The 21247-nt window shown below is 68.0% G+C and overlaps 2 protein-coding genes across 2 annotated transcripts; both read left to right on the top strand.

Moving 5' to 3' along the window:
• Positions 1 to 2694: 2694 nt before the first annotated feature.
• CD244 (CD244 molecule) lies at positions 2695 to 11188 on the top strand. Its single transcript, XM_054177515.1, has 9 exons — positions 2695 to 2776; positions 7312 to 7635; positions 7726 to 7998; positions 8302 to 8409; positions 9573 to 9637; positions 9793 to 9858; positions 10233 to 10301; positions 10434 to 10509; positions 11064 to 11188. Exons 1-9 carry the CDS (start codon positions 2695 to 2697, stop codon positions 11186 to 11188), a joined length of 1188 nt encoding a protein of 395 aa, XP_054033490.1.
• Positions 11189 to 13587: 2399 nt separating this feature from the next.
• On the top strand, positions 13588 to 17964 carry LOC104302927 (CD48 antigen). Its single transcript, XM_054177516.1, has 4 exons — positions 13588 to 13669; positions 15721 to 16035; positions 16754 to 17020; positions 17930 to 17964. The coding sequence occupies exons 1-4, from the start codon at positions 13588 to 13590 to the stop codon at positions 17962 to 17964; spliced, it is 699 nt and encodes a 232-aa protein (XP_054033491.1).
• Positions 17965 to 21247: the final 3283 nt, after the last annotated feature.

Consider the following 21247-nt stretch of genomic DNA (forward strand, 5'->3'; position numbering starts at 1 on the left):
TAGAGCCCGGAGTCGGCTGCGCTGGTGGGGCTGAGCTGCAGGGAGGGCTCTGGCCACTGGAAAGTGACTCTGCCGGCGAAGGGACCCGGGAAGGAGGTGGCAGTTCCGTTCCGGACCTCCAGGATCGGCTGCTGCGGTCCCGTGTGCAGATTCAGCTTCCACGCAAGCTCCTGCCACGGCTCCCGAGGCTCCTTGGGCAGCAGCCGCAGAGCTCCAGGGGCAGCCACAGCTTGTTCCTGGCACCCCTGGTGCCCTGCGGCTGAGGAGGGGCAGGGAGGGAGCTCAGGGCCGGGCAGATGCTCCCTCCGTGCGGCACCACCGCTGCGGGGTCCCTCGGCCCCCAGCCCAGCGCCTGGGGATCCCTCTCTGGGAGCCTCAGACAGCGAAGGGCAGGAGGAACCCGACCCCAGCCCGCCCCCAGGCTGCAGAGCTGGCTGCCTGCTCCTCGGCAGCCCCAGGGAAGTGGAGCTGCAGGGTGGCAGAGGAGGAGGAACTGGAACTGGCTCCCCCAGAGCCTGCTCAGGGCTGGCTGCAGGCACGGAAAGGAGCAGGGCAGGGCTGGGGCCCCCCCGGGCTGGGCGCTGGGGGCAGCCCACAGCTGCGATCCTGGGGGCAGCCAACCTCCACCCACCCCTCAGGACCCTCCCTGGGCAGCAGCTGCAGAGCTCCAGGGGCAGCCACAGCTTGTTCCTGGCACCCCTGGTGCCCTCTGGCTGAGGAGGGGCAGGGAGGGAGCTCAGGGCTGGGAGATGCTGCATGGCCTCTGCAGCTCCCCCTCCCCCCGGCCCCACTGCCCCTCCTGCTCCCCAGGGCTGAGCTCAGCCTGGCTCTCGGGGCTCAGGCTTGGGCTCCTCACTGCCAGCAGCACCTTGAGGCCTGCAGCAGGGCCAGGGAAGGGCAACAGAGCTGGGGAAGGCTCTGGAGAAGAGGGCTGGGGGGGGAGGAGCAGCTGAGGAGGCTGAGGGGAGACCTTCTGCCTCTCCACAGCTCCCTGAGAGGAGGCTGCAGCCAGGCTGGGGGTTGAGCTCTTCTCAGGAGAGCAGAGGAAATGGCCTCAAGATGCCCCAGGGCTGCCCATGAGAAGGAGCTTCCCCCCTGCAAGGCTGCCCCAAGCCTGGCCCAGCCTGCCCAGGGCACTGCTGGAGCCCCCAAGCCCTGGAGGGCTCCCAGGACCCTGTGGCCACAGCCCCTGGGGCCAGGGGTCGGTGCCCAGCCTGGGGTTGGGCTGCTGCTTGGCCTGGATGCTCTCAGGAGGCTTTTCCAGCCCAAACCATTCCAGGACCCCAGGGAACTCTCCCACTCCTCCCTGCAGCCCCCCCTGCAGGACCCCACTCTCGGGGTCCCCCTGAGCACCCAGCCTTCTGCTTTCAGTTTTGCTTTGGGGGAGGGGGGAGGCAGGGGAAAAGGGGGAGGGGGGAAGGCAATTGTTTCCTCCCCCCCAGCCCCCAGAGACTGCTCTGAGCCCAGGCCAAGTCCTTGCCTTGCTCCTTGGGGGTGGCAGAATGAGACCCAGCCCAGCCCAGCCCTGCAGGTTCCCAAAGCAAACCTCAAGCCCAAGCTGCTGGGGCAGAGGCTGGGCACAGCTCACTGCAGGGCTGCCTGCCCCCCACCCCAGGAGCCCCAGGGAGGCTTCCTCCACCAGCCCCATGGACACCCAAACCCCACAGCCCCTAAGGATTCCTCCTCCACCATCCCCATGGACACCCAAACCCCTCCAGCCCCAATGGATTCCTCCTCCACCAGCCCCATGGATGCCCAAACCCTTCCAGCCCCTAAGGATTCCTCCTCCACCATCCCCATGGATGCCCAAACCCCACAGCCCCCAAGGATTCCTCCTCCACCAGCCCCATGGACACCCAAACCCCTCCAGCCCCATGGATTCCTCCTCCACCAGCCCCATGGACACCCAAACCCCTCCAGCCCCATGGATTCCTCCTCCACCAGCCCCATGGACACCCAAACCCCACAGCCCCCAAGGATTCTTCTTCCCCCCCCCGTGCTTACCTTGGGTGAGGAAGAAGAAGGAGGAGGAGATGAGGAGGAGGAGGATGAGGATGGTCTGCATGGCTGTGCTAAGGGAATTGGGGTGGGAAGCACAGGGTGGGGGGAGCAGGATCCACCCCAGCTGCCCCTCCCTAGAATCAACTGGGAGCCTCCTCCCTGAGGCTGTGCTGCTGCCCTCTCCCCCCTGAGCTTGAGTGGGGAGGGGGTCCCTGAGGCTGGCACTGCTCCCTCCACCCCGGGGGGGCCAAATCCTGCTGCTGGGAGCCTGCCCTGCCCCGTGGCTGTGGTGCTGGCCACGTCACCCACCGCGGGCAGGCTGTGCCTGGGTGCAGCTTCCCCCTCCTGACCAACCTCCCCCCACATTAAAAACCTTCCCCACCCCCCCCCCCCCCCCCCCCGGGGCCCTGGGTGATTCGAATCAGCTTCCTCTGCGGGGCCACAGCCGGCTCAGCACCGCAGGGGCGGCCAGCAGCCGGCCCGGCCCCCCCCCCCCCCCCCCGGGGACCCCAAAGCCAGCCCGGAGCCCACCCTGGGCTGGAGGAGAGCAGGGAGGGGGGTGGGGAGATCCCAAAGAGGAGGAAGAGGAGGAGGAGGAGGGGGGCAAGGAGCCCTGCCCGGGGAGGAAGTTGGTCTTCGGGCACCGTGCTGGGCGCAGGAGGCTCCTCCGGGGGGGGCGGGGGGCGTCTGGAGATGCCTCTGGGGGGAGGCTGCCGCTGCCCCCCGGCCTGGCTGCTGCTGCTGTGCCAGGGGCTGCTGGCTGCAGGTGGCCGAGGTGAGGAAGGGGACGGGGGGGGGGTGCGATGGGAGGGCTGGGGGGCGCTGGGAGGGCTGGGGAGGGGTCGCTGAGAGGGCTTGGGGGGGTCACTGAGAGAGCTAGGGGGTGCGCTGGGAGGGGGCACTGGGAAGGGCTGGGGGCCACTGGGAGGGCTTGGGGGGGGTCACTGAAAGGGCTGGGGGGGTCGCTGGGAGGGCTGGGGGGGGTCATTGAGAGGGCTGGGGGGCACTGGGAGGGCTTGAGGGGCACTGGGAGGGCTTGAGGGGCACTGGGAGGGCTTGAGGGGCACTGGGAGGGCTGGGGGGTTGCACTGGGAGGGCTGAAGGGCCCTGGGAGGGCTTGGGGGGGGTTACTGAGAGGGCTTGGGGGGGGGTCGCTGAAAGGGCTGGGAGGGGGCACTGGGAGGGCTGGGGGGGCACTGGGTTTGCTCAGCCTCATTGCACAGAGGGGGGGTTGGTGGTGCTGGGGGTGGTGCTGGGTGGTGGTGCTGGGTGAGCCCTGCTGGGCAGGGGGAGTGCCACAGGGTCAGGAGCTGCCAGGGGCTGGGTGCCAGGGGCTGGGTGCCAGGGGCTGGGTGCCAGGGGCTGGGTGCCAGGGGCTGGGTGCCAGGAGCTGGGTGCCAGGGGCTGGGTGCCAGGGGCGGCCACGGGAGCTGAGCTCAGGCTGCAGGGGCCCTGGGGAGGTGGAGCAGGGCAGGGCGTGGGGGGGGGTCGGGGGTGGGGTTTGGGGGGTGGGGAGGGGAGGGGTCTTTGGGGCGGGGGTCTTCCAGCTGCCCTGCCCCGGGGGAAGGTGGAGCCGGCAGAGCTGGGCAGAGGCTCCCAGGCGGTGCCACCGGGGGGCAGCCTGGGCCGGAGGAGGGCACAGCCCTGGCACAGCAGCAGCCACGGCCTGCCCTGCCCCCCTCCTGCTGCCCCCCACCCCCGCCCCGGGGGTGCCCTCTGAGCCAGCTCAGCACCTCCCCCCCAGCCTCCCAGGGCAGCTGCTGGGGGCTGAGAGGCTTCCTCCTAAGCCCAGGGACCTCTGCTGGGAGGGCAGGGGGTGGAAGAGGGGCTGGGGTCCCCAGCCTGGATGCTCCCTGGCTGGGGGGAGGTGTTCCAGGGGCTGGAGAGGGTCTGGGGGGGTCCTCCAGGCATGGGTGGGGGTCAGGGGTGACTGGGAGGAGGTGTTCTGGGGTCTGGAGGGGTGACCCCCAGGCATGGGTGGGGGTCAGGGGTGACTGGGGGGAGGTGTTCCAGGAGCTGGAGGGGGTCTGGGGGTGACCCCCAGGCATGGGTGGGGGTCAGGGGTGGCTGGGGGGAGGTGTTCCAGGAGCTAGAGGGGGTCTGGAGGTGACCCCCAGGCATGGGTGGGGGTCAGGGCTGGCTGGGGGGAGGTGTTCCAGGAGCTGGAGGGGGTCTGGGGGGGTCCCCCAGGCATGGGTGGGGGTCAGGGCTGGCTGGGGGGAGGTGTTCCAGGAGCTGGAGGGGGTCTGGAGGGGTCCCCCAGGCATGGATGGGGGTCAGGGGTGACTGGGAGGAGGTGTTCTGGGGTCTGGAGGGGTGACCCCCAGGCATGGATGGGGGTCAGGGGTGACTGGGAGGAGGTGTTCTGGGGTCTGGGGGTGACCCCTAGGCATGGATGGGGGTCAGGGGTGACTGGGAGGAGGTGTTCTGGGGTCTGGAGGTGACCCCCAGGCATGGGTGGGGGTCAGGGCTGGCTGGGGGGAGGTGTTCCAGGAGCTGGAGGGGGTCTGGGGGTGACCCCCAGGCATGGGTGGGGGTCAGGGGTGACTGGGAGGAGGTGTTCTGGGGTCTGGGGGTGACCCCTAGGCATGGATGGGGGTCAGGGCTGGCTGGGAGGAGGTGTTCCAGGAGCTGGAGGGGGTCTGGGGGTGACCCCCAGGCATGGGTGGGGGTCAGGGCTGGCTGGGGGCAGGCAAAGCCCTGCTGGGGGGCTGGGGGGGGCTCAGCCCAGCCCTCCTGCCTCGCTGGCTGTGCAGAGCAGCTGCAGGGCTGGGGCTGTGCAGGGTCCCACCACAGGCAGCCCTGAGGAAGCAGTGGGGCCCCCGGGGGGGTGGGGGGTGGGGGTGGTGCAGGGGCTTTGGCTTTTATCTCTCCTCCTGCAGAGCCCTCAGCATCCGGCCTGGGCTGCCAGGGCTGCAGGGCCAGCAGGGAGACAGAGCACAGAGGGGGCCCAGAGGGCAAAATTCCTCCTGGACCTGAGGCTGGATGGGTGAGGAAGGAGCTTGGGGCATGGCTGAGCCCCCTGGGGATGGGTTGGGGTTGGGGGGGGGGGAGCCTGAGGCTCAGCCAGTTCCAACCTCCTTGGTGTGGCCACAGGCATCTCCCCCCCTCCCATCCCCCCTCCCAAGGTGGCTCAGGAGCTCTTCCAGCCCTGCCTGGAGCACCTCCAACCTCTCTGCACCACCCATTCCAGTGGGGATGGGGATGGGGAGCCCCAGCGTGGGGTCCTCCAGGGGTGGAGGTGCAGGGAGGGATGGGAGAGTTCCATGGAGCCATGGAAGGGTTGGGGGTTGGGGAGCCATGGGGATGGTGGAGGAGGAATCCTTGGGGCTGGAAGGGTTTGGGGATCCATGGGGATGGTGAAGGAGGAATCCATGGGGCTGGAGGGGTTTGGGCATCCATGGGGCTGGTGGAGGAGGAATCCATGGGGCTGGAGGGGTTTGGGTATCCATAGGGATGGTGAAGGAGGAATCCATGGGGCTGGAGGGGTTTGGGCATCCATGGGGCCGGTGGAGGAGGAATCCATGGGGCTGGGGGGGTTTGGGTATCCATAGGGATGGTGGAGGAAGCATCCTTGGGGCTGGAGGGGTTTGGGGATCCATAGGGAGGAAGCATCCCTGGGGGGTGTAGGGTTTGGGTATCCATGGGGATGAAGAATCCTTGGGGCTGGAGGGGTTTGGGCATCCATAGGGATGGTGGAGGAAGCATCCTTGGGCCTGTGGGGTTTGGGTGTCCACAGGGAGGAAGCATCCTTGGGGGCTGTGGGGTTTGGGTATCCATAGGGATGAGGAATCCTTGGGGCTGGAGGGGTTTGGGTGTCCATAGGGCTGGTGGAGGAGGAATCCTTAGGGGCTGTGGGGTTTGGGTATCCATGGGGCTGGTGGAGGAGGAATCCATGGGGCTGGAGGGGTTTGGGCATCCATGGGGCTGGTGGAGGAAGCCTCCCTGGGGCTCCTGGGGTGGGGGGCAGGCAGCCCTGCAGTGAGCTGTGCCCAGCCTCTGCCCCAGCAGCTTGGGCTTGAGGTTTGCTTTGGGAACCTGCAGGGCTGGGCTGGGCTGGGTCTCATTCTGCCACCCCCAAGGAGCAAGGCAAGGACTTGGCCTGGGCTCAGAGCAGTCTCTGGGGGCTGGGGGGGAGGAAACAATTGCCTTCCCCCCTCCCCCTTTTCCCCTGCCTCCCCCCTCCCCCAAAGCAAAACTGAAAGCAGAAGGCTGGGTGCTCAGGGGGACCCCGAGAGTGGGGTCCTGCAGGGGGGGCTGCAGGGAGGAGTGGGAGAGTTCCCTGGGGTCCTGGAATGGTTTGGGCTGGAAAAGCCTCCTGAGAGCATCCAGGCCAAGCAGCAGCCCAACCCCAGGCTGGGCACCGACCCCTGGCCCCAGGGGCTGTGGCCACAGGGTCCTGGGAGCCCTCCGGGGCTTGGGGGCTCCAGCAGCGCCCTGGGCAGGCTGGGCCAGGCTTGGGGCAGCCTTGCAGGGGGGAAGCTTCTTCTCATGGGCAGCCCTGGGGCATCTTGAGGCCATTTCCTCTGCTCTCCTGAGAAGAGCTCAACCCCCAGCCTGGCTGCAGCCTCCTCTCAGGGAGCTGTGGAGAGGCAGAAGGTCTCCCCTCAGCCTCCTCAGCTGCTCCTCCCCCCCCAGCCCTCTTCTCCAGAGCCTTCCCCAGCTCTGTTGCCCTTCCCTGGCCCTGCTGCAGGCCTCAAGGTGCTGCTGGCAGTGAGGAGCCCAAGCCTGAGCCCCGAGAGCCAGGCTGAGCTCAGCCCTGGGGAGCAGGAGGGGCAGTGGGGCCGGGGGGAGGGGGAGCTGCAGAGGCCATGCAGCATCTCCCAGCCCTGAGCTCCCTCCCTGCCCCTCCTCAGCCAGAGGGCACCAGGGGTGCCAGGAACAAGCTGTGGCTGCCCCTGGAGCTCTGCAGCTGCTGCCCAGGGAGGGTCCTGAGGGGTGGGTGGAGGTTGGCTGCCCCCAGGATCGCAGCTGTGGGCTGCCCCCAGCGCCCAGCCCGGGGGGGCCCCAGCCCTGCCCTGCTCCTTTCCGTGCCTGCAGCCAGCCCTGAGCAGGCTCTGGGGGAGCCAGTTCCAGTTCCTCCTCCTCTGCCACCCTGCAGCTCCACTTCCCTGGGGCTGCCGAGGAGCAGGCAGCCAGCTCTGCAGCCTGGGGGCGGGCTGGGGTCGGGTTCCTCCTGCCCTTCGCTGTCTGAGGCTCCCAGAGAGGGATCCCCAGGCGCTGGGCTGGGGGCCGAGGGACCCCGCAGCGGTGGTGCCGCACGGAGGGAGCATCTGCCCGGCCCTGAGCTCCCTCCCTGCCCCTCCTCAGCCGCAGGGCACCAGGGGTGCCAGGAACAAGCTGTGGCTGCCCCTGGAGCTCTGCGGCTGCTGCCCAAGGAGCCTCGGGAGCCGTGGCAGGAGCTTGCGTGGAAGCTGAATCTGGACAAGGAACGGCAGCAGCGGATCCTGGAGGTCCGGAACGGAACTGCCACCTCCTTCCCGAGTCCCTTCGCCGGCAGAGTCACTTTCCAGTGGCCAGAGCCCTCCCTGCAGCTCAGCCCCACCAGCGCAGCCGACTCCGGGCTCTACCTGGTGGAGTTCGGGCACCCTTCAGGGGCTGTCACCACCTTCTGCTTCCAGGTGGTGGTGTGGGGTGAGTCACCAGGACCCCCCCACACCCTCCCCCAAGCCCCCCTGCTGCATCCCCACCGTCCCCCTCTCACCGGCTGTCCCCTCCCCCCAGAGCCTCTCCCCCAGCCCCTGCTGGAGACCCACATCGTGCACCGGGAGCAGGGCTGCTGCAACCTCTCCCTGCTCTGCAGCCTGCCTGCTGCCGGCAGCATCTCCTACAGCTGGTCCTGCCCCGGGGCTGCCCTGGCTGGGAACCAATCCTGGCTGCACCTGGAGGTCCAGGAAGGTGCTGAGGCCGTCCTGTGCCACTGCAATGCCAGCAACCCTGTGAGCTGGGTGGTGGCCAGCACTGATGTCTCAGCTGCCTGCCAAGCTGCAGCCTCAGGTAGTTTGCTCCCCAGCCAAGCAGAGGTTTGGGGTCCCAGCAGCCTCCACGGCCTCTGGTGCCCCCCTCCTGGGGCAGGGGGAGCTGTGGGGGGCATGGTGGTGCCAGCAGAATGTGTGGAATCCTGGAATGGGTTTGGCTGGCAGAGACCTCTCAGGTCCTGGAGGCCAAGCCTGGACCCAGCCCTGCCAGGGCAGCACCAAGCCGTGGCCCTCAGCACCACAGCCCTGCAGGGCCTCCACCACTGCCCTGGGCAGCTTTGGGCCATCAGAGGTCTTCCCTCCTCCTCTCCTCCCTTCCCAGGGCGCTGGTGGATGCTGGCTGTGCCCCTGGCTCTGCTGCTGGCCATCTCCATAGCCCTTGGAGCCTTCTGCTGCCGGAGGAGGAAGCCACAGAAGGACCTCCCAGAAGGTTTGTCCCTGGGTGAGGGGGTTTGGGGGGGGGGGGGTTAGCTGTGGGGGGGGTTGGCTCTGCCTGCCCTGCCCTCCTCCTGCCTGCTGCCCTGCTCCTAACCTCCTCCACCCTGACCCTGGGCTTCTCCCTTCTGCCAGGGTGAGGTGGGATGAGCCTTGGGACCCTCTCACCCTGACCCCCCCCCTCCCCTGCCAGGCCCTGCAGAGGCCACCAAGCCTCTGCTGGTGCAGGGTGCTGCAGGCTGAGGAGCAGGATGAAGCCCCCCCAGCAAGCCCGGGCACCTGTGTCCCAACCTGGAGGTCTCATCCCATGGGATCTGGGGAGACCTCTTTGGATGGTCCTCAGCTCTTCCCATCCCTCCCTCCCTCCCCCCTGCCGGTGATGCAGGTCGGCCCAGTCGCCAGGGGACCTCCTCCTCCTTCTCCTCTTCCCTTTCTCCTCCACCTCCTCCTTCTCTCCACCTCCTCCTCCTTCTCCTCCTTCCTCCTCCTCCTTCTCCTCCTTCCTCCTCCTCCTTCTCCTCCTTCCTCCTCCTCCTTCTCCTCCGTCCTCCTCCTCCTTCTCCTCCTTCCTTCTCCTCCTTCCTCCTCCTCCTTCTCCTCCTTCCTCCTCCTTCTCCTCCTTCCTCCTCCTCCTTCTCCTCCTTCCTCCTCCTCCTCCTTCTCCTCCTTCCTCCTCCTCCTTCTCCTCCTTCCTCCTCCTCCTTCTCCTCCTTCCTCCTCCTCCTTCTCCTCCTTCCTCCTCCTCCTTCTCCTCCTTCCTTCTCCTCCTTCTCCTCCTCCTTCTCCTCCTTCCTCCTCCTTCTCCTCCTTCCTCCTCCTCCTTCTCCTCCTTCCTTCTCCTCCTTCCTCCTCCTCCTTCTCCTCCTTCCTCCTCCTCCTTCTCCTCCTCCTTCCTCCTCCTTCTCCTCCTCCTTCTCCTCCTTCCTCCTCCTTCTCCTCCTTCCTCCTCCTCCTTCTCTTCCTTCCTCCTCCTCCTTCCTCCTTCTTCTTCCTTCCTCCTCCTCCTTCCTCCTTCTCTTCCTTCCTCCTCCTCCTTCTCCTCCTCCCTCCTCCTCCTTCCTCCTCCTCCTCCTCCTGCTTTGCTTTGCTTGAGGCCTGAACCCCTTCCTCAGCTTAGGGGAGCTCAGGAATGTCCCCCCCTTGACTCCCCCTCCCCAGGGCACGACGAGCAGATGCTGACTGTCTACGAGGAGGTAGGCAAAGCCCGAGCCAGCCAAGCCCTGGTGAGTGCTGGGGGAGGGGAGGGGAGGGAGGGATGTCCCTTGGCTGTCCCCCTCCCCCGTGCTGCCCAGAGGGATGTGGCCTCTGGCAGGGTGTCCCCCACCCCCCCAGCTGTGTCCTCTCACCAGCCTGGGTTTGCTTTCTGCCCCCTCCCCAGAACGGCAGCAGCCAGAGCCCCGCGGCAGGCAGCACCATCTACGCCCTGGTCTCCACCAAGGCACAGGTAGGGGCTTCTCCCCTCTCCCTCTCCCCCTTCCCCTCTCCCCTTCCCCTCCTCCCCTTCCCCTCCTCCCCTTCCCCTCTCCCCCTTCCCCTCTCCCTTTCCCCTCTCCCCCTCTCCTTCCCCTCCTTCCCTTCCCCTCCTTCCCTTCCCCTCCTTCCCTTCCCCTCCTTCTCCCCTTCCCCTCTCCCCCTCCCCTCTCCCCTTCCCCTCTCCCCTTCCCCTCTCCCCTTCCCCTCTCCCCCTCCCCTCCTTCTCCCCTTCCCCTCTCCCCCTTTCCCCTCTCCCCTTCCCCTCTCCCCCTTTCCCCTCTCCCCCTCCCCCCACACTTGGGGGTTGTTTTTCCACCTCCACCCTGAGCCTTTCCCCCCCCCCAGCAGGACCCCAACCGACCTCAGGACCCCCAGAGCTCCACCATCTATGCCACAGTTCAGGCCACCAGGAAGGTGAGGTGGAGCTGGTGGGACCTCAGATCCCTTCAGAGTGGGCACAGGACCCCCCCCAGCCCCCGGGGGTGGGTTCCTCACTCCCCCCCACCCCCTTGCTCCTGGGCTAACAGCAGCTTCGACCCCCTGCAGTCTCCTTCCCTGAGGAGGAAGAGGCTGAACCCAGCTTTGGTCTCCACTGCCTACACAGAGGTACTGGGCATGGGGAGGGGGAGACCCTGGGTGGGGGGAGGGGGCTGTGGGGGTCTGCTGGCGGGGTCCTGAGCCTCACCCATCCCCTTGCAGGCACCAGGAGCTCCTTGATGCCCTCTGCAGACCTCACCTCCAGCTCCTGCTGGCCGCCACCACCTCTCCCAGAGCCTCCCCAGGACCTTCCCCTCCCCCCGGGGGACCTCTTCTGCCAGCACCCAGAGACCACCCAGACCTCAGCTGAACAAAACTTTGGGGGGGGGGAGGGGGCTTTGGGGAGGGGGCTTGCTCAGGATGGAGAAGGTCCCACACGGGTTTGAGGTGCGGGCAAGACCCAGCCCCAAGCCCTTCCCTCCTCAGCCAGGCTGCTGCCAGGGCTTAAAGCAGGAGCCGGACCCCGGCCGAGGGGAAAGGTCTGAAGGAGACACCAGAGAGCCCCGGGAGGGGGCGGGGGGAGGGGGAGGGGGTGGGCAACAAGCCCCTCCCCCTCCCCACCTCCCCACCCTCCCCCCCCCGCCGCTGGGCTGCCTTAATTTATGCTAATGAGCTGCTGCTCGCGGGCTTCCTGCGCAGCCCTTCGCTCCCTGCCCGGGAGCTGCTTCGCCCTCTCCCGGCTGCCCTCCAGCAGCCCCCCGCCCCCCGCCCCCCGCCCCGGGCCGCGCAGGGGGCTGGGGATCCGCTGGATCCCTCGCCGGTGATCCAGCCGCGGCGGCGGTGGGGGCGGTGAGCTCCTACCGACGTCTCCCCCCTACCCCCTACCGACGTCTCCCCCCCACTCCCTACCGACGTCTCCCCCCACCCCCTACCGACGTCTCCCCCCACCCCCTGCCGACGTCTCCCCCCCACCCCCTACCGACGTCTCCCCCCATCCCCTACCGACGTCTCCCCCCATCCCCTACCGACGTCTCCCCCCCCCCCCCTACCGACGTCTCCCCCCACCCCCTACCGACGTCTCCCCCCTACCCCCTACCGACGTCTCCCCCCATCCCCTACCGACGTCTCCCCCCACTCCCTGCCGACGTCTCCCCCCACCCCCTACCGACGTCTCCCCCCACCCCCTGCCGACGTCTCCCCCCCCACCCCCTGCCGACGTCTCCCCCACCCCCTGCCGACGTCTCCCCCCACTCCCTACCGACGTCTCCCCCCACCCCCTACCGACGTCTCCCCCCCACCCCCTACCGACGTCTCCCCCCACCCCTTGCCGACGTCTCCCCCCACCCCCTGCCGACGTCTCCCCCCACCCCCTACCGACGTCCCCCCCACCCCCTGCCGACGTCTCCCCCCACCCCCTACCGACGTCTCCCCCCACCCCTTGCCGACGTCTCCCCCCACCCCTTGCCGACGTCTCCCCCCACCCCTTGCCGACGTCTCCCTCCCACCCCCTGCCGACGTCTCCCCCATCCCCTACCGACGTCTCCCCCCCACTCCCTGCCGACGTTTCCCCCCACCCCTTGCCGACGTCTCCCCCCACCCCCTACCGACGTCTCCCCCCACCCCCTGCCAACCTCTCCCCCCCCAACTCCGGCCCCTGCCGCGGTGCCATCAGCGCTCCAGCGCCAGGGGCTGGCATTAAACTGGGTCAGGGCTCAGCGGGCGCCGCCGGCTCCCTTTTGTTCGGGGCTGGGGTCGGCCCCGGGGCTGGGGGGGGTGGGGAGGGGGCTGCGTGGGAAGACTCCGACGGCCGTTTTCCTCCCCCCCCCCCCCGACGCGGGGGTCGCTCCGCTCCGTGCAGCCCTCGGCCGCTGCCGACCGAAGCCCCCGGAGATGACTTTGGGGGAAGGAATCCAGGCCGGGATTCATCTCCCGGCTCGGAAAGCTCTGCCCCCCCCTCCCCCCCGCCGGGAGGGCAGCGAGCTGGGGGTCGGAGCAGGGCTCTGCCCTCCCCTCTCCTGCAGTTGTTGTGGGGTGGAGAAGAGCTTCAGGGTCCCGGAGTCCAACCCTGCCCTGGCACTGCCCCAGGGCACCACCAGCCCAGGGCCCTCAGCACCACAGCTCTGGGGCTGGGGGAAGGAGACTCCAGGGATGGAGACTCCAGCACTGCCCTGAGCAGCCTGGGCCAGGCTCTCAACACCCCCCCAGGGCCCTCAGCACCACAGCTCTGGGGCTGGGGGAAGCCTCCTCCAGGGCTGGAGACTCCAGCACTGCCCTGGGACAGCCTGGGCCAGGCTCTCACCACCCTCCTGGCCCTCAGCACCACAGCTCCGGGGCTGGGGAAGCCCTCCAGGGATGGAGACTCCAGCACTGCCCTGAGCAGCCTGGGCCAGGCTCTCAACACCCTCCTGGCCCTCAGCACCACAGCTCTGGGGCTGGGGGAAGGAGACTCCAGGGATGGAGACTCCAGCACTGCCCTGGGGCAGCCTGGGTCAGGCTCTCACCACCCCCCCAGGGCCCTCAGCACCACAGCTCCGGGGCTGGGGGAAGCCTCCTCCAGGGATGGAGACTCCAGCACTGCCCTGAGCAGCCTGGGTCAGGCTCTCACCACCCTCCTGGCCCTCAGCACCACTCTGCCCCCAGCCTGTAGCTCTGCCTGGGGTTGCTGTGGCCAAGGTGCAGCCCCTGGCACTTGTTGGGTGCCATCCTGTTGGCCTCTGCCCCTCTGCCCAGCCTGGCCAGGTCCTTCTGCAGAGCCCTTCTGCCCCCTGACTGCTCCCAGCTTGGGGTCAGCTGCAAATGTGCTGCTGGCTGACTCCATCCCCTCCTCCAGCTCATCAATGAGGATATTGATCAGGCTGGGGCCCAGCACTGATCCCTCCCCCCGGTGCCTGGCTGCCAGCTGGCTGTGGCACCATTCACCACCAGAATGAGGGGGGGATGGGGGGTAAAGGGGGGGGCTCAGGGGCCTGTGGGTGTCCCCACAGAGCTCTGGAGCTGCTGCCTGCCCTCAGTCATTATCTGGGGGGGGGAGGAGGGGGGCAGCAACAGAGGCTTTGGGGTTCCCCCTCCGACACGGAAGCGGAACCCCGCCGCCTCCAGCCACGCAGCTGCCACCCCCCCAGCCCCCTTCCTGCTTTCACTTCAAGGGTGCTGGCAGAGGGGTGCAGGTCTGGGGGTGGGGGGTCCTCAGGGAGCAGCTTGCCCGGTGAGGAAGGTTCCCACCATGAGCCCTGGGGGTGGGCACCACGAGGAGACGGCAGCGGAGCTCCCGGCGCTGCTTCTCTTCCTCCTCTTCGTTGTGCAAGGTGGGGGGAGGGGGAGGGGGGGGGGTTCCTCGGGGCAGGGGGGCAGGGGTGGGGGAGGGTGGTGGGTTGTGGGGGGGGGGGGGTGGTGGAGCACCATGGAGATGTGCCTGTGGGGAGGAATTAGGGGGTGAGCCTGTGGGGAGGACCTTGGGGGTGAGCCTGTGGGGAGGACCTTGGGGGTGAGCCTGGGGAGGACCTTGGGGGTGAGCCTGTGGGGAGGACCTTGGGGGTGAACCTCTGGGGAGGACCTTGGGGGTGAGCGTCTGGGGAGGACCTTGGGGGTGAGCCTGGGGAGGACCTTGGGGGTGACCCTCTGGGGAGGACCTTGGGGGTGAGCCTCTGGGGAGGACCTTGGGGGTGAGCCTGGGGAGGACCTTGGGGGTGAACCTCTGGGGAGGACCTTGGGGGTGAGCTTCTGGGGAGGACCTTGGGGGTGAGCCTCTGGGGAGGACCTTGGGGGTGAGCTTCTGGGGAGGACCTTGGGGGTGAACCTCTGGAGAGGACCTTGGGGGTGAACCTCTGGGGAGGACCTTGGGGGTGAGCCTGGGGAGGACCTTGGGGGTGAGCTTCTGGGGAGGACCTTGGGGGTGAACCTCTGGAGAGGACCTTGGGGGTGAACCTCTGGGGAGGACCTTGGGGGTGAGCTTCTGGGGAGGACCTTGGGGGTGAGCCTCTGGGGAGGACCTTGGGGGTGAGCTTCTGGGGAGGACCTTGGGGGTGAACCTCTGGAGAGGACCTTGGGGGTGAACCTCTGGGGAGGACCTTGGGGGTGAGCCTGGGGAGGACCTTGGGGGTGAGCTTCTGGGGAGGACCTTGGGGGTGAGCCTGTGGGGAGGACCTTGGGGGTGAACCTGAGGAGGACCTTGGGGGTGAGCCTGTGGGGAGGACCTTGGGGGTGAGCCTGGGGAGGACCTTGGGGGTGAGCCTGGGGAGGACCTTGGGGGTGAACCTCTGGGGAGGACCTTGGGGGTGAACCTCTGGGGAGGACCTTGGGGGTGAGCCTGGGGAGGACCTTGGGGGTGAGCCTGTGGGGAGGACTTTGGGGATGAACCTCTGGGGAGGACCTTGGGGGTGAGCCTGTGGGGAGGACCTTGGGGGTGAACCTCTGGAGAGGACCTTGGGGGTGAGCTTCTGGGGAGGACCTTGGGGGTGAGCTTCTGGGGAGGATCTTGGGGGTGAGCTTCTGGGGAGGACCTTGGGGGTGAACCTCTGGAGAGGACCTTGGGGGTGAGCTTCTGGGGAGGATCTTGGGGGTGAGCTTCTGGGGAGGACCTTGGGGGTGAACCTCTGGGGAGGACCTTGGGGGTGAGCCTGTGGGGAGGACCTTGGGGGTGAGCTTCTGGGGAGGACCTTGGGGGTGAACCTCTGGGGAGGACCTTGGGGGTGAACCTCTGGGGAGGACCTTGGGGGTGAGCCTGAGGAGGACCTTGGGGGTGAGCTTCTGGGGAGGACCTTGGGGGTGAGCCTGGGGAGGACCTTGGGGGTGAACCTCTGGAGAAGACCTTGGGGGTGAGCCTGTGGGGAGGACCTTGGGGGTGAGCCTGTGGGGAGGACCTTGGGGGTGAGCCTCTGGGGAGGACCTTGGGGGTGAACCTCTGGGGAGGACCTTGGGGGTGAGCCTCTGGGGAGCCCTTTCCCCCCCTCCTGCTCTCATCCCTGGCTTTCCCCACCCCGGGGCTGTGCCCAAGGTGGGACCCAACCAGCTCCATCCCCACGAGGGGAGCCCCCCTGGAGCGGTCACCACCGAGCCTGGGGGCTGAGGGCTGCTCTGGGTGAGCCTGGAGGTGGTGGGGGGGGGGGAGGGGGGGAGGGGAGAGTGGACCCAAAACGGAAAGCAAAAGAAGACCAAACTTGGGGGGGGGGGAGGGAAGCTCAGGGTGGGTGCTGAGCCCGCGCTGGGCACCCTGTGACCTCGGCACACATCTCCGAGGTGAGGAGAGGGCAAATTGCATCTCCCGGGGAGGGGGGAGCTGGGAGCAGCTGCGGGAAGGGCTCTGGGGCTGCAGCCTGCTCGGCCGAGCAGCTTTCGGTCCTCCTCTTCCCCCGGGCAGCTTGGGCAGGGGGAGGCCGGGAGGAGGTGCTGGGGGCCGTCCAGGGGGCGGCTCTGCTCAGCCCCAGCCGGCAGAACCTCTCCGCCTTGCACCGGGTGCACTGGAGGCGAGGCCGGGAGCTGAAGGTGGCCGTCAGGGACCGCGGCAGCGAGGTGCAGTACCCCAGCAAAGACTACCGGGGCCGCCTGGAGCTGCTCCCCAACAACAGCCTCCGCATCAGCCCCCTGCGCAAGAACGACAGCAGCACCTACCAGGTGTACCTGGAGCAAGAGCAGGGCGAGGTGCACGTGGAGAGCATCCCCCTGAGGGTCTACGGTGAGCTGGGAGGGTCGTGGGCCCCCCCCTGGGGGGAGGGGACGCGGGGAAGGGGACACAGGGGAGGTGGAGAGCATCCCCCTTGGGGAAGGGGACACCGGGGAGGGGACACAGGGGAGGTGGAGAGCATCCCCCTGGGGGAAGGGGACACAAGGGAGGTGGAAAGCATCCACCTGAGGGTCTGTGGTAAGCTGGGAGGGTCGTGGGCCCCCCCTGGGGGGAGGGGACATGGGGAAGGGGACACAGGGGACGTGGAGAGCATCCCCCTGAGGGTCTACGGTGAGCTGGGAGGGTCGTGGGCCCCCTTGGGGAGGGGACCCAGGGGAGGTGGAGAGCATCCCCCTGAGGGTCTACGGTGAGCTGGGAGGGTCGTGGTCCCCCTTAAGGAGGGGACACGGGGGAGGGGACACAAGGGAGGTGGAGAGCATCCCCCTGGGGGTCTGTGATAAGCTGGGAGGGTCGTGGGCCCCCCCTGGGGGGAGGGGACGCGGGGAAGGGGACCCAGGGGAGGTGGAGAGCATCCCCCTTGGGGAAGGGACACCGGGGAGGGGACACAGGGGAGGTGGAGAGCATCCCCCTGGGGGTCTGTGGTGAGCTGGGAGGGTCGTGGTCCCTCTGGGGGAGGCGACACGGGGGAGGGGACCCAGGGGAGGTGGAAAGCATCCCCCTGAGGGGAGGGGACACCGGGGAGGCTCTGCCCTCATCCTGCCCCCCGCAGATCGAGTCCCGAAGCCCTCGCTGAGGGTCAGGGTGAGCAAGGCCGAGCCCGAGCTGTGCTCAGCCACCCTGGAGTGCGAGGTGGAGCCGGAGGAGGAGCTGGGGGGGGTGACCTACGAGTGGCTGTCCCCCCGGCGGCCGCTGCTGGCCGGTGCCAAGCTGCAGGTGGCCTTCAACCCCTCGCTGGAGACCTACACCTGCAGGGCCAGCAACCCTGTGTCCTCCAGCAATGCCTCCCTGACCTTCAGGCCCCCCTGCTCCTGGGCAGGTAAACCCCCACCCCCCCACCCCCTGCCCACGCCAGAGGGGCTTGGAAGTGGCTTTGGAGCAGGGCAGGGCAGGGCAGGGCAGCAGGGCTGTGCCAGGCTGGAGCTGACCCCAGGCTGCCTTTGCTCCTCTGGGCTGGGGAGGGAAGCCCAAGCTGAGGAAGGGGTTCAAGGGTGGCCAAGGGCTAACCCCTTCCCTTCCCTTCCCTTCCCTTCCCTTCCCTTCCCTTCCCTTCCCTTCCCTTCCCTTCCCTTCCCTTCCCTTCCCTTCCCTTCCCTTCCCTTCCTTCCCTTCCCTTCCCTTCCCTTCCCTTCCCTTCCCTTCCCTTCCCTTCCCTTCCCTTCCCTTCCCTTCCCTTCCCTTCCCTTCCCTTCCCTTCCCTTCCCTTCCCTTCCCTTCCCTTCCCTTCCCTTCCCTTCCCTTCCCTTCCCTTCCCTTCCCTTCCCTTCCCTTCCCTTCCCTTCCCTTCCCCTCCCCTCCCCTCCCCTCCCCTCCCCTCCCCTCCCCTCCCCTCCCCTCCCCTCCCCTCCCCTCCCCTCCCCTCCCCACCCCTCCCCTCCCCCCAGGTGAGTCCTCCTCTGCTGCTGCTGCTGCATCCTGCTCCACCACCGCCCTGCTGCTGGCCCTGGGACCCTTCCTGCTGCTCCTCTTCCTCCTCACTCCTGCCTGAGGATGCTCCAGGGTTGGTGTCTGCACCCTGGCCCCAGCACCAGGATGAGGCCCCCTCCTCCTCCTCCTGCCCCCCAGCCAGGCTGGGTGCAGAGTGGTTGCTCAAGGGGAAACCATCCCACAGCCAGGGGCTGCTCCACCAGCACCCTGCTGGGCTCAGCTTCCCCCCCCCCAGCCTCTGTGCCTCGGTTTCCCTCCTCACCTCCTCTGCTTTGCTCTCACCAGGGGCCCCCTCCTGCAGACCTGGGGATGAAATCTGCTGCCTTGGTGCTCTGAGGACCTTCAGGACCTAAAATGCTTCAGGACCTAAAATGCTTCATGGAGGATTAACTGCTTGGAAATCCTCCTTCCCTTCCCCCCCCCTCCCACCTTCAAACCTGGGACCTGGGAGGGGGCAAGCTGAGCCCTTCCTGGGGGCTCCCCACATGGACTTGGGAGGTCCTCAGCCAGCAGCTGCTGCCAGCAAGACCTTTGGTGGGACCCAGAGCAGGCAGGGCAGGGCAGGGCAGGAGGTGCCCAGCCTGAAGTGGGTGGCCCTGGGGTGGGTGCAGCTGGGTGCTGCCCAGCCCTGCAGGCCTGAGCCAGCAGAGACCCCCCCCAGGAGTGGGCAAGAGCCAAGGTGGCAGCTCTGGGTTAGCCTCCTGGCAAGGGTTCAGCAGGAGAGGTTTGGTCTCTTGCCCCCAGCAGGGTCTCTGGCTGGGCATTAAACTTCTCACCTTGAACCCTCTCTGCTCTGCATTCTCCCCTGGGCTTTGGCCACAGCAGGCACCTGAGGAGCAGGGGAGGGGGGGTGAGGGAAGGGGCTGCATGCTGCCCCTCAGCACTCTTGGTGGGCACAGCAAGCCTCCCACAGCTGTCACCCATGGGAGGTCTCAGATCCTGGCTTCCCCTGTCTCCCCCTCCCCCAGGGGGGACCACGACCCTCCCAGCTCACCACAGACCCTCAGGGGGATGCTCTCCACCTCCCCTGGGTCCCCTCCCCCCAAGGGGGACCACGACCCTCCCAGCTCACCACAGAGCCTCAGGGAGATGCTCTCCACCTCCCCTGTGTCCCCTCCCCCAGGGGGGACCACGACCCTCCCAGCTCACCACAGACCCCCAGGGGGATGCTCTCTACCTCCCCTGTGTCCCCTCCCCCCAGGGGGGACCACGACCCTCTCAGCTCATCACAGACCCTCAGGGGGATGCTCTCCACCTCCCTGTGTCCCCTCCCCCAGGGGGGACCATGACCCTCCCAGCTCACCACAGACCCCCAGGGGGATGCTCTCCACCTCCCCTGTGTCCCCTCCCCCCAAGGGGGACCACGACCCTCTCAGCTCACCACAGACCCTCAGAGGGATGCTCTCCACCTCCCCTCTGTCCCCTTCCCCAGGGGGATGCTCTCCACTTCCCCTGTCTCCCCATCCCCCAGGGGGGCCCACGACCCTCCCAGCTCACCACAGACCCCCAGGGGGATACTCTCCACCTCCCTTGTGTCCCCTCCCCCCAAGGGGGACCACGACCCTCCCAGGTCACCACAGACCCCCAGGGGGATGCTCTCCACCTCCCCTGTGTCCCCTCCCCCAGGGGGGCCCACGACCCTCCCAGCTCACCACAGACCCTCAGAGGGATGCTCTCCACTTCCCCTGGGTCCCCATCCCCCGGGGGGATGCTCTCCACCTCCCCTGTGTCCCCTCCCGTGTGTCCCCTCCCCCCAAGGGGGACCACGACCCTCTCAGCTCACCACAGACCCTCAGAGGGATGCTCTCCACTTCCCCTGGGTCCCCATCCCCCGGGGGGATGCTCTCCACCTCCCCTGTGTCCCCTCCCGTGTGTCCCCTCCCCCCAAGGGGGACCACGACCCTCTCAGCTAACCACAGACCCTCAGGGGGATGCTCTCCACCTCCCTTGTGTCCCCTCCCCCCAATGGGGACCACAACCTTCTCAGCTCACCATAGACCTCCAGGGGGATGCTCTCCACCTCCCCTCTGTCCCCTCCCTCAGGGGGATGCTCTCCACCTCCCTTGTGTCCCCTCCCCCCAAGGGGGACCACGACCCTCCCAGCTCACCACAGACCCTCAGGGGGATGCTCTCCATCTCCCCTCTGTCCCCTCCCCCAGGGGGATGCTCTCCACGTCCCCTGTGTCCCCTCCCCCCAGTGGGGACCACAACCCTTTCAGCTCACCACAGACCCCCAGGGGGATGCTCTCCACCTCCCCTCTGTCCCCTCCCCCAGGGGCCCCTCCCAGCTCCCTCAGAAGCAGGGGGAGGCTGCGCTCACTTTCTCCCCCCCCTCGCTTTGGGGCTCTCCAAGTGGGTTGAGAGGAGCGGAGGAGTCACTGCCTCACGCTGTGCCCTCAGCCCCCCCCTCCCCCTCCAGCAGCCCCCAGGGGACCGAGGAGGTTAAAAAAGAAGCCACAAGACCTCGAAGAAGACAACAGGAGGAGGAAGAGGAATGTCCCAGTGCAGAGCTGCTGAACAATTCCTTCCACTAACCAAAATCCCCCAACCCCCAGCCCAGCCCCTGCTGAGCCTCCCCTGAGCCCTTCCTTCCAGCAGTGGAACGAATGAGTGCTGCTCAGGGGCTGAGCCTGGAAGGTTGGGGTCCCTGCCCCCTCCTCACCCCCTGCAGGGGGAGGGGACTGGCCCCAGCCTTGGGCTCTCCACCTGGGGATGGTGTGGAGAGGGGGAAAGAGAGGGGGACCAGGTCGGTGGAGCTGCAAGGGAGGGCTCCAGGGGATCTCTGAGAGCTGCAGGAGAGGCTGTGGGGTGCTCAGGAGGGGCTCTGGGGTGCTCAGGAGGGGCTCTGGAGTCCTCAGAAGGGGCTTGGAGAGCTCAGAAGGGGCTTGGAGAGCTCAGGAGAGGCTTTGAGGTGATCAGGAGAGGCTGTGCAGTGCTCAGGAGAGGTTCTGGAGTGCTCAGGAGAGGCTTCAAGGTCCCTTGGAGCTGGATGACCTTCAAGGTTGATGGTTGGGGGGCTGGCTCGATGGGTGGGGGCTGGTTGATGGTGGGGGGGCTGGCTTGATGGGTGGGGGGCTGAGCTTGATGGTTGGGGGGCCGGCATGATGGTTGGGGGGCTGGGTTGGTGTTGGGGACTGGGTTGATGGAGGGCTGGCTTGCTGGGTGGGGGGCTGAGCTTGCTGGGTGGGGGCTGGTTTGATGGGGGGGGGGCTGGGTTGGTGTTGGGGACTGGGTTGATGGGTGGGGGGCTGGCTTGATGGGTGGGGTCTGGTTGATGGTTGGGGGGCTGGCTTGATGGGTGGGGGCTGGGTTGGTGTTGGGGACTGGGTTGGTGGGGGGCTGAGCTTGCTGGTTGGGGGGCTGAGCTTGCTGGGTGGGGGGCTGGCTTGCTGGGGGACTGGCTTGCTGGGTGGGGGGCTGAGCTTGCTGGGTGGGGGCTGGTTTGATGGGGGGCTGGGTTGATGGTGGGGGGCTGGGTTGGTGTTAGGGACTGGCTTGATGGGTGGGGGCTGGTTGATGGTTGGGGGCTGGCTTGATGGGTAGGGGGCTGGCTTGATGGGTGGGGGCTGGTTGATGGTTGGGGGCTGGCTTGATGGGTAGGGGGCTGGTTGATGGTTGG

Source organism: Dryobates pubescens, chromosome 41 (assembly GCF_014839835.1).
Source record: "Dryobates pubescens isolate bDryPub1 chromosome 41, bDryPub1.pri, whole genome shotgun sequence".
In the NCBI taxonomy this organism is placed as follows: domain Eukaryota; kingdom Metazoa; phylum Chordata; class Aves; order Piciformes; family Picidae; genus Dryobates; species Dryobates pubescens.

Bases quoted from the DNA above. Each gene is read 5' to 3' on its own strand.
- CD244 (XM_054177515.1), top strand. From the start codon at position 2,695: ATGCCTCTGGGGGGAGGCTGCCGCTGCCCCCCGGCCTGGCTGCTGCTG. The intron at 8,410-9,572 runs GTTTGTCCCTGG...CCCCCTCCCCAG, and splicing joins ACAGAAGGACCTCCCAGAAG to GGCACGACGAGCAGATGCTG. The intron at 10,510-11,063 runs GGGGGAGACCCT...CTTCCTGCGCAG, and splicing joins AGAGGTACTGGGCATGGGGA to CCCTTCGCTCCCTGCCCGGG.
- LOC104302927 (XM_054177516.1), top strand. From the start codon at position 13,588: ATGAGCCCTGGGGGTGGGCACCACGAGGAGACGGCAGCGGAGCTCCCG. The intron at 13,670-15,720 runs GTGGGGGGAGGG...TCCCCCGGGCAG, and splicing joins CCTCCTCTTCGTTGTGCAAG to CTTGGGCAGGGGGAGGCCGG. The intron at 16,036-16,753 runs GTGAGCTGGGAG...TGCCCCCCGCAG, and splicing joins CATCCCCCTGAGGGTCTACG to ATCGAGTCCCGAAGCCCTCG.